General features: G+C 34.5%; 1 protein-coding gene across 3 annotated transcripts in view; it reads right to left on the bottom strand.

Moving 5' to 3' along the window:
- Positions 1–2,734: 2,734 nt before the first annotated feature.
- LOC149792298 (MAM and LDL-receptor class A domain-containing protein 1-like) overlaps positions 2,735–18,690 on the bottom strand; it is an 83,685-nt gene continuing 67,729 nt past the window's right edge. Inside the window, exons 2-5 of one of the 3 annotated variants that reach the window (XM_089970861.1) lie at positions 15,033–15,077; positions 12,678–12,839; positions 6,782–6,848; positions 2,735–5,634 (exon numbers count right to left, since the gene is read on the bottom strand). In XM_089970861.1, coding sequence (XP_089826987.1) covers positions 5,100–5,634; positions 6,782–6,848; positions 12,678–12,839; positions 15,033–15,077 — 809 coding nt within the window. In that variant the 3' untranslated portion in view covers positions 2,735–5,099. Of the gene's footprint in view, positions 5,635–6,781; positions 6,849–12,677; positions 12,840–15,032; positions 15,078–18,690 lie in introns of those variants that run through there. The other 2 variants (XM_089970862.1, XM_089970863.1) reach the window with 2 other exon arrangements.

The raw sequence follows: 18,690 nt of genomic DNA, 5'->3' as shown, positions 1-18,690 counted from the left end.
TCGCATTGCAAAAGATAATTACAAACAAATATTATGCAGATGTATATCATCCCTGTGGGTGTCAAAGCGAGGTCATAATGTGACTCACTGTTAAATATGGTTAGCGGTATTCCGACATCCTTCAGCATTACATCACATCGTGTCTTTAACAAGCTAACCAGACAAGGTGCCAATACTTTTACTGGCATGTCCTTGACACGATTGTACATGGACAACACTCAGAACTTAACCAAAGTAAAGACGAATAACATTTACTAAAATTCTAAGTAGCTGACCCTGAAAGTAGACTGGACAAAATACAACCTAATCATTTTCGGATCTGTTCATTCGAATGTCTAGTTCTTGTATCACGAGTGTACATCTTAGCATGTAGACCAAACTCAAACTCAGAACTTCCCAGATCAGCTACTACCGAACTTTTATACCTCATAAACCCCATTTTAAAAGCAGCCATTATCATTAATGAAGCTGAGCTGTAAAATACACTTGTCCTTTTTGTATTACATTTATGTACAACTTTTGTGTGCCATTTTCTTTCTGTCCTGTTCTCGTTATTTATAAATGAACTCTCCTTATGGAAAAAAATACAAGTTGATTGATTTATTGAGACACTTAAGTTTCAACTTTTCGTCCAAGACATTTAGTCAATGGGAAGCAATCCTATCTCATTAGGATGACCAGCTAAACACGTCATCAAACAGATATTTGAATAATAATAATAATAATAATAATAATAATAATAATAATAATAATAATAATAATAATGCTAAAACATATAACGATGTGGGAGCTGATGATGTCAGAGGCAGAGGAAGGTGCGATGGAAAGATATAAGGAATGATCAACGCTAAACTATTCCAAAGAATGTTAAACGATTCAGTCTTCTACTAGAGGAAGACGGTCTGTTCTCGTTCTATTCACAAGCCTACAAATTTAGAAATATAACAATACGTGCTTGGAATAATGCAAACAATAAATCAAGCAATTGGAATTTCCTTTACAAAAATTGTGTAACGCACCATGCGATGCGATTGCTTTCTTGAAGCATGAGAATACGTCGTAGATAATGATCATCATGGAAAAACAAATTTTATGGGGATCCATTCTTCATTCAGTAGCGAAACGGACAAAAGTTGACGGCGCTCACGTATGCAGAGTTACAAGTCTTGGAGATTCCTTCTATCTTTCAAAGACAATTGAGCAGCCATTAGGCGTCAACAATAACCATTAGGTATTAATAGTATCGCTTTTATCTTTAAAAGCCATATTTGTATTTGTTCGCAACCTGCTGATGACAGGAATCAGAGTCAACGCCGCAATCTCTCATGCCTTCAATTTCTTTCAGGATTGAATTTAAAAAGTGTTATTTATTGTTTCCATCTTACCGATGCGGTTTAATGTTTTGCTGAAATAATTTATTGTTCTGCCTCTATATTAAAACAATAAGTAATATTTAAACTCTCAAACTTAAACTCAAACTTAAAGTCGAAGACTCTTTTCTAGAATGTAGAATGTCGGATGTAAAACGTAGAATGTCGGATGTAAAGTAATATTATGAAAAGATCATGAATTGATATACAGTAAAGAACGTTAATATGAGGATAAAAATGTCACATTTTTCACCCCGAGAAAACAATTGTGAAAATGTTAGCTGGCCCTTGTCATGTCGAAATATTGAGAAAAATTCGTTTAAATGTTTAATGGTGGCTTATAAAAATGAATGAAACTATCAACGAGCGAACAATTAGCAAATTTAGTCCACATTGAGAATGATAGGTGAAAAGAAATTGTTGCAAAGCAAATTAGATTTTGTTATGCTAAGGATGGGAAAGTCTCAAAATTAGTAAGTTAACGAATATGACAAATTGACTCTACGTTTTAAAAACAGACTACTCCTATCATGTTCATAATTATTCTTTGCTGCTTCTTAATGATTATTTCAGATTTAAATTTAGTTCTGATCAAGATGGACATCTATTTAGATGAAAGGCAATAGGGGAGACAACTGAAGTACCTGTATATGGTTCGTTAGTCTGGCTATATTAGACTCTAGTGGGGTTCAGTGAGATCTTTAACATCATACGTAAGGCAAGGAGATGCAAGAAAGTCGGGTCTACCGAGGCTAATTTTAAACGTGGTTGCATAGGTCATATAGTAGGTCTTGAAGTCTGTATATTAACAAAGATGTACAATTCATTAAGGAAAATATTGATCTTTAGGGATCCTGTGGATATCAAAGACAAGCTTTAATATAAAATAACTGAGAATATGTAGACGTGAAGATTTTGGTTACAGCCAATGCAGAACTTATTGCATTATATTAACAGATCTGTCCAACATTAAATAGTAATTGAAAAGTACAACGAAAGCACAAGAACGCAGCAAAACAATATAAAGGGTGGATAACTTATTTTGATGATAATCATATGTAAAATTCATGTACAATATTGTTGCGTTGTGAGAACTATAAGCATATGACATATTATAAGTTTTAATGTCAGTTTGAAATTGCTTCCTGAACCCATCTATGTTTGAAAATAAGTTTTATTTCAATGACTGCATTTATCCAAGTTGTGATGCACGTTTAGCTTTTGGGCTTGAGTTGAACCATGCATTTTGTATCCACTTATAGAATCAAATAACTGATGGAATGATTTTCATTGAATAAGGATCGCAATTTTCCTTAAAGATATTGCAATTTCAGTAGTATAAAAATTGAGAGTCTGCACAAATCGTACTTAATGCACTTTAATGTCGTATCATTGTACACTGATTTTACAAAGGAAGACAAATTCGTTATTTACAGTATATATTGTTATTAACAGGATAATAACAAGTTAGCAAAGAATACCACACAGACTATTTTTTGCGCAAAATAAATGTGTAAAAAAAATTGATCGTATTGAATTAACAGTATTCCGTGATTGAATCATTCCATGATTTAATATGAAATCAACGTATATTGGTTTCAACTATAGATGGATAATATGTTGCCAATCGAGCTTCAGTATATTCCAGACTTTAATTTAATCGTGAATTTGTTAGAGACAACGCTGAATACAAATCAATTAGGTGGGTATCGTCTATAAATGGAACAAAACTCCACCCACGTGTAATAAAACGAACAAACAATCAAGCAAAAACAAAATAGCCCACTCACGAAAGCTATAAGCATTCGTAATCATTAGCGATGAGGCTGGCAGTTCTATATAGATTTGTCACTAATGTCATTGACATAGATTACTAACAGAGTTGGGTAAAATACTCTCCGATGGATACATTAACTAGGCAATATAGACTTGAGTGCCTTTGTCCAAGTCTCTGGCAGTGTCTAAGGTGGTTAGGAGAAGTTGTAATTTACAGGACTCTTCAGTTCTGAATTCATAACAGGTGTTCATTCAGAATCCTATATTTTCGAGATTGTGACGCCATCTACCTCTGTGTATGGAAATGCAGTTAATGATAACAGGCGATAATTGTTTTGTTGGGGAATCATCTCCTTTTCTAAAGATGGTCACAATCTTATAATTTTTTTCAGAGATTGTGGATAGAATGACACAAGTATTGTTGATATTAGTACCTAAATCTACTTCCGGTCCAATATTGACATCTTATGTGGAACTTTGTGCTCATTTGGATTCTATTATTTAACATTCTGTGCATATATCCATCCCTCTGATAGGTTTGATGTGGAGTCAGTCTTTGCTTGTGATACTATGCGTATTCTTAATTGAATAAACATTGTTCAATCAACATATCTTCTTCTCCCTTGAGCAGTGTACTCCGTAATACGACTCGATATCAGAATTCTACCCATCTAGATTTGTTATATATATATATATATAATTGGATCAATACATTCTATGGTACATTTAATTTTTCTAGACGTTAATATAACTTTTCCAGGGTTTTGTTATATATATTCCTATGGAAACCATGGCGTTTTGTAAATCTCAAACACATATGTTCATTTCTCTCTAATACAAAATGAATATTTGAAAGGAATAGTATGGAATGTGCCGATGTACTAACAGTCTTAATGTATCACAATATAACACAATGATACCATAAGGAATGTCTTTAAAAGAATTCACAAAGTTCTACAACAATTTCAGAAGTATAGATTGTTCCCATTGAATACAAGCGATGCTCTGAATGGATTCCAGCCTTGAATCATCTGATATACCAATAGCATGGAAAGTGCAGATGTGATCTTTATGTATCGCTATGATATAATCCAGAATGTCTCTAAATGAATTCACAATAATCCAAGAAAACATCGATTTAGTCCCAAATATCACTGAACATTGTGTAATTACAACGAATAATTTTATACATGTAAGCAAATCCTCTTAAAATGTAATTGAGCACAAATGAAAGAATAATTCCGTTAGAAAGATGTTAAAATAGGAATACATAATTCGGCTGTGACTATCCCTATATATCGAATGTCACCTGACTTGTAAAAGATGGAGATATCCATCAAATTCGTAAACAATTCAGGTATTTTTCCCTAAACTTTAGAAAAGTACATGGCAAAGATCAAATATATCTTATTTCTTTTTCCAAGGGCAAAATAAGTGTTCTGAACTCATACCCAAGTAAAAATGTTTTACAAAATGACATTAGGTATGTATATATATATATATATATATATATATATATATATATATATATATATATATATATATATATATATATATATATATATATATATATATATATTACAGTACGGAAAATGTCTTGAAATTTTGACATGGCCACCATAGAGTTGTTAATTAGCAATTGTTTTGTAAAGTCTTTTATTTTCTTGTTTATTATTAACCTTTTATATTTCTGAATTTCTCTTAAATGCTTGATCAATTTATGAAACCGGAAATGAGGTGCACAATTGAGCTGCTCGGTTATATTTACCAGTGATATATTGGTAAGATTGTTAAACAAGGAGCATTTGACCCAACCAATTGATGTAGTCTGTTTAATTGACATTTGCAGTGCAGTAACTTCAGTTGCTTTTGTTTTGGGCTCTTTTGATTTGTAGTCTTTATATTGAAAACATCACAGTGAGGGTTGAGAGAGATAGAGAGAGAAGCAGTATGTCAAATTGTGATATCCTCATAATTATCGTCATGCCTATCACTTCTGTGTCGCGTGATAAGATGTGTTTTGCAAATGTCGATGTTCTTATCATAGTGTGAACCCGTTTCAGTTTGTGTCATCACGTACGTTTTGTCGTACTCATCAGCAGATCCTGTCACATGATCATACGTCTGATTTACATCAAACCTGGAATGCAGCGTCACGTGTGTCTGGTCGTATTCAGCTTCTGCATTTGATGGCACATGATCATAGCTGCTATCAAAGCACGGCCTAGTGTCATCAAATGTGGTGTCGTAATTATCATTTGTCGCATATAAGGGTATTGTTGCGTTGGAAACATTGGCACATCCGTAGTTTTCATTTGAGACTAAGGTAAAATCTGAGTGAGGATTATCAGAGCTGTAGATACATCCAGGGTTGATAAAATGCACTGCGTATGAGCAATTTTCTTTATTTTCTTCTGTCCAGGATGGTCTGACTGAAATGGGCTGAAGTCCGACGTTTTTGGTATATTTAATATGTTGGTGACATTTTCTGAAAACGGAGTTAGAAAAGAAAAAAAAAATACATAACTCTGCTATTTATTTACTACCTGGTAAATTTGAAATACTTAATCAAACTCGGGTAGTATTATAAAATGAGCTATTTGTATGTATGTGTATTTGAAAATTATGAGCAACTACACTTTTTTTCCAACACTTACGAATGCAACATGCAGATGTTTTTAATGACTCCAATCACTATGTCGAGTGTATACGAAATTCGTAGGCTTAATAATTAGTGCAATAATATGCATGACTATATAAACCAATAAATTGCCATTAACGTCCGAATATTGGCAGCTATTGTGGTATTAATGTCATATCACTTCAATTAGGGTATATGAAATACACAAATATAGCAGTTGCTGTGAGTAATATGATGTTTTCACACTTTTGTTTTAACAAGAACTTACTTTAATATATATATATATATATATATATATATATATATATATATATATATATATATATATATATATATATACTCTATGTTTTAAAAACAAACATGAGTGCTTTGCCTACAATATTGATAAGCGCATTTAATTTAGAGCAATTTTATTAATAGTTTGTCATATGCACACAAATGATATGTGAATTGACCTGTCTATATTTTCATGCTACTCTCTGTTCAGTAATGATTATATCTGAGCCATACCATAAGTGTCACAATACGTTTTTCTTTTTTAACCGAAAATGATTAGTCCAAAAAGTTGAGAAAGTTTACGTTCAAGTATATATTTGGAAAAGAATTACATTATATACATAAGGTTTGGAAAAAGTATGAACTAATTGGACTAATTGTTAAATTAAATAAGAACAAACTATATGGCAGAAATGAATACTTATCTGTCTGTCTTTTAATCAGGACACTCAGATTATGGAATTCAAAAGGAGATTGCATCAAAAGATTAGAAAGCTCAGTTAGCGGTATAATTGTTGTTGCAGAACATGCTAGTTGCTTCCCGGCTTGTTAAGACCCCTAATAAGACAAAGATTACTACAAGCGAGTTACTTACCTGTATAATAAAACAATGATTAACACAAGCAACGTACTTACCTGTAAATTAAAACAATCATTATCTCAAGTGAGTTGATTCCCTGTATATTAAAATAAAAATTACCACAAGCAAGATGCTTACCTCAATATTAAAACTATGAATACGACAAGTACCACTCCTCCTGCTATCGAACCCAGCATTACACCATCTGCAATGAACAAAGTAACAGGAAAATAACATTATGACAAAATGTAAGCTAAGTAACTACCTTACACTTACCCTTGAAGGAAATAGTCATTAATAAATAGTATTGAAATTAAAGCTACAGTACCATTATTAAAATATTGATAGATAGTTATTAAAATTGTATTACAGCTCCTCAGCTGATGTTTCCCTGAGCATCACAAGATCAATCAATTGAGAGCTTTGAATGTCAAACTCTGCAACAAAAGTTATTGTATTGCTGCTGTTCGTGATGTAAATACATTTTGGTTACACCGGTCCTTGTACAATTCGAAGGAGGCACAAACTTTTCTAGTCCATTTCGTACTGAAATTTCGATGTTTTAAATCGATTACACATTTAAGATAAATTCTCAGTCGACTACAAATTTAGATGCTCTGTCAAATACACAATTAATGATAGATTCTCAATCGACAACACAATGAATTATAGATTCTCAATAGACTACACAGTGAACGATAGCTTTTCAATCGACTACGCAATGAAATATAGATTCTCAATCGACTACACAATGAATTATAGATTCTCAATCGACTGCACAGTGAACGATAGATTCTCAATCGACTACGCAATGAATTATAGATTCTCAATCGACTGCACAGTGAACGATAGATTCTCAATCGAATACGCAATGAAATATAGATTCTCAATCGACTACACAATGAAATATAAATTCTCAATCGACTGCACAGTGAACGATAGATTCTCAATCGACTACACAATGAAATATAAATTCTCAATCGACTACACAGTGAACGACAGATTCTCAATCGACTACGCAATGAAAGATAGATTCTCAGTGGACTACACAATGAAAGATAGATTCTCAAACTACAATAAAATTAGATTCTAAGTCTACCACACACCGAAGGTAAGATATTGAGTGACAGAATTTAGTTATGCATTTGAGCAGAGACTGTACCTCAGACTTTATGGTATCCAAATCCAAATGAAATTCTACAGTACTGTGATAATCCTAGAGATATGTATAATTTGCTTTCTCCCAGACAATTTTGTTTCAATATATATATATATATATATATATATATATATATATATATATATATATATATATATATATATGTGTGTGTGTGTGTGTGTGTGTGTGTGTGTGTAAAAGCCAGAAATAACAGTTTTCCTTTGGAATGCAAACACTTGGTACAAAGTTGTAAAGGTTCTAAATCTCGAGACCGCTAACATATCTCAATGCAGTTCAAAATGAGACAGGGAATGTATCTTTTGTACTTTCAATTGATGCGAATTCTGTATGCCTTTGACCTCGACAGATAACCTGCTGTCATCGACCTTGTTAAAAAGAGCGTAAGCCATTCTGAACACCATGGACATACTTTCTCATTTAAATTTTGTAGCTCATACAATAAGTATGAAAAATATCAATATTACATTTTATTAGATTCACACAGTCAGTCCCAGTCCTAGGTGTCACTCTTGACAGTACTCTTTCATTACATAAATATGTATGTATATATGCAAGGCTGCATATCTAGAGTTGAGAATCATCAGATTAATTTGCAATTGTCGTTTGGTTAATGGTTCTAAAACACATGCGTTCCTACAGAAACTTTAAAATAATGCAATACACGGCTGCTCTAGTCATCGTTAGAGCACGAAAAAAAAATAATCTGAGTACATGCCCCCCCCCCCCACCGCTCTGAAAACTTCACTGGCTACCCGTTCGATCCAGAACCAAACACCAAATCTGTTCACTATGCTACATTTAATTTATTAGCTCCAGTCCAACTTTAATCCATGTGTATACCTCATATATGAACTTACACTCCTCTTCGTGGAATGAATTGCCCGTTGATCATAGACACAAGGAAACCGTGGTCTCATTCAAGAGTGCTTGTACATGTAAACAATTTTTACTACAAGAACACCCTTACAAACTTAATAATGTTTACTTCCTTAACTATTGTAACATGTTTTTGTTTCGTAATTTCATGGTGCTTGTTTTTCGTTATGATCTTATCGTTTTATATATTTGTATGTTTTGTCTAATATTGTAAAGTGCTTAGTGCTTTTAAGGATTACTCTCTGTACTAAGTCATCATCATATTATTATTATTATTATTATTATTATTATTATTATTATATGTAAAATGAAGCTTTATTTTATAACATTTCTGGGGGTTTTAATGATTGGAGATGCTATGCATACTTTACTTGTATTGTCATTTGTCCGTAATTGATGGTAAGAGTTTGAATTTAGCTTCCATTTTATGTTATTACTTAAGATAAACGTTCTTGCATGGATATGAGTTCATGGCATGAGAATTCAACTTAGGAAAAGCCTTGCCTACCTCATGTTTTATATGTTCTTTGATAAATGTTTGGCAATAGACCGGATATTATTTACAACATATAATGTTCTACAAATGAAAGTTTGACCCTCATCCTGGTTCGGTTCTTTTTATATGAACATAATCACTAATTCCATACCTTAGAATTAGTCTTAGTGAAATATATTTTAGCTCAATTATTATTGAGAGTGTTTATTTATTTCGTTTATTCAATGGAATTACAAAATGCTTATTGCCTATAGGATAAAATCACTATTTTGCGTGAATTCAAAGACATTGTGGATTATATTATTGTGATAGATTAAGACTGTTAGTTCATCGCCACATTCCAAGTTATAAGTAAATCAGGATATTCAATATTGGAATTCATTCTATGCTTTTGGACTTGTGATAGAACGTTTAGGACTAATTGGGACGTATTTCACAATACTGCAAGTTCTCGTTAAATCTCCAATTTGCATTTTAGAGATATAAATTATTTGCTGATTTTGATTAAAAAAACTTGATGGTTCGTTTTGTCTGTTACTTTGTTTAAGTACAAAGAGCCATAAATATTAGAAATTAATAGTTCTGTAGGAGCTAGGGTATTTAGAGGTTTTAAAGTGAAAGGTCTTGCAACATTTTCAGTCTGGAGCGAAATGTTTATTTTTATTTCCAAGGCTGGTAGATCTGAAAATTAAAGGGAACTTTTTTTCTCTCATGATTTTGACATTTGATACATTGTCAGATTTGTTCTCTTGCAAGGAGTTTCTGGAAGAAAGATTAGACCAATGTCATGGAAATCTGTGTACTGACCAATTTGGATATCTTGAAATTATTTGAGACATCACTGTTCTTTATCCATGATATTCTGTACCATATTCCATACCCATTCCTTAAAGAATGACTATTCAACGTAGAGGTATAGATTTCAATGTTCTTTTCCTGCTCTCGTTAGTTGTCCGATCCGCTTTAGCTTGCATTGGGAATGATATATTATATTTATGACCCACTTACATCATAGAATTCACATCAAATCATAGCCAGTTCTCTGCTGACATTTTACGAAATTCATCAAATCATGGGGTCTGTTGACACATTGGGGATAACCAATGTTTTGGATATTGTATCCCCAGCAACATCCTGGAGTACGTTAGCAAATAAGTGTGTTGGATCCGTTACATTTAGAAACTAGCACATTTAAAATGTGATTACACAAGGTGAGTAAATTTTAAAATAAATGCCTGCAGGTTGATGAAATATTTCATCAATATTTTTCTATCAACCTGTTATTGCACAATGTTATTGTGTCTGACGAATCGAAGTGGTTGAAGTACATGACTTCTTGCAAATTTTGAAGGTTAAGGAAACATTTCCTGTTTTCCTATGAAACCTTGTGAAGGACAATTGTGGTGGTAAGGGCTTAGTGAAGTAAGAAAACAACTTACTCTAGCATGTCGCCCTGTATAACCGGATTTGAGAACACAATAAATCTACGTAAAGCTGTGTCCTCTTGTTTAATTCTAAGCCGGGCGGCAAGCAGGGGTAACTAAACAATTGTGTTTCGATCTAGTCTGAGAAAAATCATTAATAACACAAACATTGAATCGGAACAGGAAGATGTTTCGTTTGAAGGAAACTGATCGATTTTTTAGCAGTCACTAAGCAAATAAGAATCTGAAACGGATTGAACTCTCGTCATTCATGGTAATAAAAGCACGCTCCAGTATGGCTGGAGATCAACAAAAGACTCAGCAAACGTAGATCATGCCTAGTATCTGAGTGTCCCAGATAATCTGCTCGTTCATCGTAGTTCGTGAGAGCAGCCACACAAGCCAAAAGTTAAGCAAATAACGCAAGTAATCAGTGTGGCAGTGACAAATAAGAAATGCAGATATTAGCAAGAAACCAACTGATTATGGCCCACAAATCTGCTCAGAGTGGTTATTATTGCAGAGTAGCAAATAAGAAACCCAACGCTCGAGAACATGTTTACTAGATCTGGAACAAACTAGGAGCAGTGAACCGATATTCACAACGGTAGTGCTGTTATGAACTGTATGAACAATGTACTAGAGAGTACGGACAATTAGGAGTTATCTGATGCTGCTCCAGGGAAACCTACCACGATTTCCTAGTTCACCAATATGTCGCGCAACCTACGCGAGAAACAAGTTGCATCCTTTAGTAACCCTTTACGATATGCATGAGTGTTCATCTTGCGTATCAACATGGAGTCTGATAATGCTTGCTAGTATAAATAGTAAATAATTATAAGTTTGTAAAAATATAAAAAGCCATTGTTCAGAAATAGTATTCCCTGAATCTTGCAAATGTTATTCCATTTTGACCTGAAACCATTTTTATATTTCATTTAGCGTACAAGATTCCCGAGAAGAAATAAGACTTATCAATTTGACTCGGAACGTACGAGTACTCTTGAAGCTACCAGTATAATTAACATAGAGATATACTCTATAATGGTAACATGATTTAATCACAATACACATACCGCTACCCAAAATAGTTTAAATACCTTTGTCATGAAACATTCCAAGTAAAGTTTACTATTCAAAGTAGCAATACTATCCTACTGTCTAGTCAATGGATATTAAGATATCATTTTCAAAGCTGACCAAATGGTTAGGCTATAACTAATTTACAACGTTGAGCGAAACTGGCATACATCAGGTTATTTTCCTCAGCTCAATTGATTTCGGTCTTTTTTAACAAGATATTAAGACTTTTAATTAAGTTATATAGCGGAATCATTGACATTTCGATTTGCTTTGCTATGACAAAGTGGATATTTTACGTTTCCAGGAGTGAGTAATATATCGTTGCCTGTCCAGTGGAAGTTCCGTATTGAGCAGTTTCAGTTAGGGTTACGGTACCAATTGTACGTGATAAATGACGACACAAACTAATTCTATATTGTCAAGTTACTGCATATAGACTGTCTTGTTAGGTTATTTTATAATACCATATGCAAACATTGTCATGTTATTATATGATACAATGACAAGTGCAGATATTCTTATGTTATAGTATAACATAATACTTTGTATAGATATTGTCAAGTCAACATCCAAATAAAAACATTGAATTATTTAAAACGTTTTACCGTGAGGTCTGGATAAGAAAGCATTATATGCGCATAAGTACACCCTTTCGCATACATTAAGAAAGCCTGTTCTAAATGTGATAAATATCGATGCGATAATGGGATGCTGTAGATCACAAACCAGAATATATTTAATCAAAATGTTGCATACATGTAGCAATAAATAGAGGAAAAAGAAAGATGACTGACCTTATGGTAAATATATAATCAGGTTAAATAGAAAATTAAATAGTTCAATAAACTATGACATTATTGAAAATACATCTATTTTAGCATTTTTAAGACCTTGTAAAGCTGCTGTTGATATTTTATCGTCCAGAGATTATTTAAGCAAGAATTTGTCTAATATATGCAACTTTCGCTTCACCTGTATTTGTTGAGTTGTGTCGTTGTGTCGTTGTGTGACTTCCGGACCTAGTTGTTTGGGACTGTGTAACACTACCTTCATTAAGACTGCCCGCGTTTTGCTTTGTCACTTTCCCATCAGTGGACTCCTTCAAACCCCTTGCGGTTGATTTGCCCCATGTATCTAGTTTCCGACCGATTAGAATAAATACATAAATCAAGGCACATTATTAACCGCTTTTATGTGAATAAGACTAGGCGTTTTATTTACGATCACAAAAGGCATTCGTTGTTCCTTTTATAGCAAACCTACAAGTAGGGAAGCACATGAGCGCATTGATGGAACTGAAAACCTTTGTATTAGATATGATCAATTTGTGATCATTGAAAATTTTTCATAAAAATATATGCATTCAACACTATTTAATAGAATCGTAAAACAATACGTGGTCCAGTTCTACCGTATTAGTTTGATATGTTTGTCTCATTCAAACCGATGAAGACCGTAATAAAATGTTTGTCTTCCTGTAAAGAAAACGATTGGATTAACAGGTATCTGTGGTTGACAGGAATAAAGAGACATGACTCAGAGGCAAACTATAAAACAGGATACGTTACCTCCGTTTGTTCCAAATCTAATAGAAATATTATATTTCAAAATGATCTTTGTAAAGTCTAGCTAATGCAAATAACGTCACACAATAAAACACAGTTATGATCTTTTAATAGCATGAACAGTGCTCTATTGAATTTTGCTATGGTTTTGCTTTTATTTAATGAATAAATCCTTTCATTCGCAAGCGAGTGTGAAACTTGATAAAGATATATCTAAAGAAAATAACCAACTATATCAGATAAAAATTAAAATTCAAACTAATTCTTAATTGTTATTAGAAGTTTAAGATTGCTTTATTTTCATACACATCAACATCTTTCGTGCAGCTTCGCTTTTTTCTCTTCTTCGAAAGCTCAAAATGTCAGGAAACTAAGATGGAAAGAACATTTCAGGTGCGGTTTTTCTAAAGTTAGTATGACATCATTACTTTATTACAATGTCTACGTGATGATAATAATTACCTTTGCTAAGGTAATTGTCAAAATGCATTCCTATCTAGTGCTATGATATTCTATATTGTGTTTCCACATTTCGTGCATGGCTATAGATTGCAATGGGTTATAAATAGGTTGTTGACAAGATCTTAATACTTAATATGTTTACAAGTTTGTGGTAATTTCCCATTACATGAATAATTGAATCTATGTTGGGGTTTTTACCGAGACAAGGAAATCCCAGTCAAGGAGTTACATTATTTGCCTCGAGGCTTGCCGATGGGGGAAACATATAACGTAACCCCGTGAATGGGATTGGTGCGAACCCCAACGTAGATTCTTTTTCTCACCCAATAATTTCCTTTAAAGTTAAAAAGAACTTCTCACTTTTGCAATATAGTTTACGCGCAAATGTTTACATGCGATGCATTAATACAAATATGTTAATGAGGACTGTGACGTGACCGTGTCATCCCACAGGGGCTCGTATCGTTAATTGTAACTGACCTGTCATACATGTACTATATAATATATACAAGGGAGGACACTTGTCTCCTTGCTCGCACGACCTATTTAAGAATAAACACTGATATTTTAAGCTACGATTTACGTAGCTTAATACATTTGGTAATAATATTTAGCTCAGGCATTCCACTGTGTATTCCTATCTAAAGTTTGACTTAATATCATACCTTTAAGGAATGCCAAATCATTTCCCCACGCAAATGCTCGACATGGCCGTGATCGCTCCCGCTTAATATTCAGGTGAGATCCCGCTGAATGGTATACTGTCCTCTCATTGGTTAAAAGAAATGACGTCCTGTATTTATTTAGAACTTATTTTCAGTTCGCCAGTAAGAAGGTAGTATTCCATTCAGCGCGTTGTTCTTGCAGATTAAGCGGACGCGATCAGGGCCATGTCTAACAGTAGCGTGGGAAAATGATTTGGCATTCCTTACAGGTATGATATTAAGTCAAACTTTACATAGTGGAATGCTTGATCTAAATATCGGTACCAGATTTATTAATCTACGAAAAGCGTAGCTTGAAATATCAGATTTTATGGGGAGGGCCTAAATTGCTTTATCAATCAAGTTCATTAATTTATACGGTAATTTACTTTTTAAAACTATGAATAAAATTCTAGTTCATTACATATCATTTTTTTGGGTAATTAGTTATTCATTCTTGCACTCATTTAAAAATTCATTTATGTTTCAAACAAACTGAAAGTATATCAGTTGCGCTATGCATCATTTCATTTGCTCATACATTATTCTTTAAAGTCAATTGTGTGTTGTCAGTCAGTATCAAGGCCATTTTGTACCTCTCAATGTTGTCGGCTCGTATTCACTTCCATCATCCCGAGGAACTGAAAAGAAAATCTTGAGAGAATGCTGTTCAGGGCAGGTGCCGGCACCTCATGTATAGTTAGAGTAGTAATAGGGGGCAATATAGCGTCAATGGGAGAATACATTACAGACCCCCCTTGGGCCTGTATAGTGTCAAGAGTTATAGCGTCAATGGGAAAATACATTACAGACCCCCTTGGGCCTGTAAAGCGTCAAGAGTTATAGCGAGAATGGAAAAAGACATTACAGGTAAGGTGACGCCACAGTACTGAAGGTTGGTAACAATGTAGCAAGGGGCGGACCTCAATCGGGACCATAGAGCTTTAAAAAACCCTAGAACACTTGGGCGGGACAGAGATAGAGATAACACATACAACATACAACATACAAACATAAACAACTATATAACCAACTAAAATAAATTTTCAGCAAAAAAGCAAATCTTTTCGAGGCATATGAGAGGCCCTGAAAAGAGCATATGGGTTCTTCTTCGTCTTCTATTTTCTCCAGTTCTTCCACCATCTTCTCACGTTCTCAGTAAATTCCTTTCTTCTTCTATTCCGTGTCTGGAGTCCAGTCAGGATGTCCCATCAATCTAAATTCTCCTGTATCTGCATCCAATTTTCGTTCATTCTTTCAAACTACTATTTTTTCTTTTTGTTTTCTTTGTCAATTCTTTCTTTAGCCCAGCTGTCTTTTATCTTCTTCACCTCTTCTTCCAGCACTTTTTTCATCATTTCTTCTCCTTTCTTTAGTTGGTCCAGCCCCCACTTCACAAATGACCACTCTGTCAAATGCAATGTGTCTTCTAGAAAGCACATGACTTTCAGGACACCATCGAGTGCCTCCTTCAAGGTGCCCACTCTTACATATGGAGGTTGAATGAACCTCTTAACTTTTCTACTTCCGCCTCTGTCATACCTTGTACCAGATCCCTGGCGACTTTCAGGCTAGTGACAAAGTCTAGGCTATTTCGATACTTAAATTCCTTCTCAAGCCTTTTCACCTCATAGCCTGCATCCATGATGCAGTACCAACAGTCCTTCAATTTGTTGAACAACTCTATTTATATTTTCGTTTATTCAATGTTGAATGGCGCGAAAAACGAACGTTTTGACTTTATGTGTCAAGTACCGACGTGAAGGAAAACATCCCTTAAGCTCACTTCACATATTATATACAATTCACACACGAGAAGGAGAAAAAACAAACCCAAATTATACTAAGGAAAACCTCTGTATCTACTATCCACACCGGGGAAGGAGAAAAAACAAAAACCAAAATATACTATCCATACACGAGAAGGAGAAAAAGCAAACACAAATTATACTATTAAGATCCCCAGTATCTACTATCTACACAGGGGAAGGAGAAAAAAATAAACAACAACAAAATTATACTTTCCACACACGAGATGGAGAAAAAGCAAACCCAAATTATACTATCAAAAAACCCACAATATCTACTATCCACACAAACGTACACGAACGCTTGCAAACCCCAAAATCTACTATCCACACAAACGTATGCGCACTAATGCAAGCACACACTCTACTATCCACACAAACGTACGCGAGCTCATACATACACACACACACACACACACAGAGTCATATCAGTAAAGGAGTGAATGTTTATAATCACACTACTCCACACTCACTCAAATTGGCAATTTGAATAGTCTCTTTTCTAGAGTATTGGGGTTTACCCTGAGAAGGTTTTTTTTTAAAATTCCAGATTCACCTGCTAATCGTGACACCTCCCAGGCCAGGCACTACTGACACAGCGTCGGCTCCAGTCATTGTCCCAACTGACTGTTGTTGCTGGGAGTGTGGAGGCAGCTTGTGTGCCCTCATCATCCCATGTTTCAGTTTGCGGGACCCTGAAGACTTCCCTCTGTCTTCAACTGTGCCAGACCTGTGGTTCTCGTGGTTGCTTCTCCGTCAATTATTCCTTTTCTTTCTTGATTTCGTTAATGAAGAGCTCTTCTATCAGGGCTTCAGTCACTTTCAACATTCTGACATTCTATATCTCTGTAGGTTTGGGTATCAGGCATTGCCTGACACGATGTAAATTCACGTAAGCTTCGTTCAGCTTGGCTAGTCTTGAGCACATCTTCATAGGAGGATGAGTCAACAATGGATGGTTAGACTGGAGACTATTCCGCTTTACATTGTTCAAGCGCGGACGCGAGAGAAAACATAACTAAAATGTTTAGAGTCGGAGTGTTATGATAGTTTGATTTGATGGTGAGGGATAGAGAGAAGTCAAAGAGCATATATCATGATAAAAATGGAAAACAAACGACAGACGCATTTTTTCAAAACACAACATTTTTATTCAAATAACTAACATCCAACAATTAACAATTAACAATAAAACAAACAAACACTTTTCAAATAACAAACTATTTTGGACAAGGTTGACAACGTTGTGAAGTGAATCTAGACTTCCAGAAATGGAATTCATTGGATCATTGATGTACACTACGTTTCCTAGCTAAAGACAAAATATAACCATAATGGTCACAAAATCATCTATTTACTTTGTCAACATTTCAAGAAGAGTGACGATCAAAATAAGTCACTAAATGTTCTGAAGAATATCAAAGACTGCGTTAATGAAGGAAATACACACAATATTGTCCACACCTCATGGAATCTGTTCCTTGTAATTTCACATTATTGAACCGTGTTGTCTGGGCATTTCTTCTCATGAAGTCGATGATATCGTCTTCCAAAAGTGGCACTTCTTACGAATCAAAATACTCTACACTATCTTCTTTAGGAAAGTAGACGGCTACCCAGTGGTTTCCTGGGAGATGACTGTCGTCCGTGTTGATGACTTAAGCTTGATGGTCTTGAGGTTTTGCGATGAGGAAGTTCACCTTTAGCACACACGACAGGATTCCAAGTAGCAGTGTACGAACTGTGGTTCAAAAGGTAACACAGTTCCCAGGTATCCTTTTGTTGTGTGTTTTGTTTGTTTTTATGTTTTTTGTCTACACAGGTAATGATAAGATGCCAATTCAATCCTGACTTTTTGCTTGAAAATGTCTGACAAGTAACCGTTTCTTCGCTTCGTCTCCGCACTCTGAGCCAAGAGAGCTTCGATGTGATGGATCTCTAGAGTCATCACTGGAGGAGAGGAATGATCACGCAAGTCTTCATGCCAATGATGCAACACGGCTTTTTCTGAGATGAGACTCCAAGCTTCGTCCAGATATCCGTCCAATTTTTCTTCTTGACCCAGCATCACACATTTATCGTGTTGAATTTGACTAGGGTGATCGTATTGGCATCTATAGCAATCTTTCTTGATCAGTTCTGTAATATTTTCTGCCAAGTGTTTGGAAAACAGGAGAATAAATGTTGTTCTTGTTCTTGCAATATGGACTTCATCACTATGTCCTTTTCGTCTTTGTCTTCGGGTTTTGCTTCCACGATATCCTCCCATTCCATTTCCATAGATCCTCCTCCATTCAAAGAGGGATTACAGTCTTCCATTGCTTCCTATGATCTAGAATGACTTCTCTCAAACTGTTGATTTCTATGGTTTATGAATTCGGCATACAACATGACGTTTTTTGTCTCTTCCAGCTCTTTTGAAAACTGAAGTTCCACAAGAATCTGG

The sequence above is a fragment of the Sinohyriopsis cumingii genome, chromosome 9 (assembly GCF_028554795.1).
Source record: "Sinohyriopsis cumingii isolate HCF-2022 chromosome 9, ASM2855479v2, whole genome shotgun sequence".
In the NCBI taxonomy this organism is placed as follows: Eukaryota; Metazoa; Mollusca; class Bivalvia; order Unionida; family Unionidae; genus Sinohyriopsis; species Sinohyriopsis cumingii.
The sequence above is the reverse complement of the archived record's forward strand: the minus strand, read 5'-3'. Positions and strand labels throughout refer to the sequence as shown.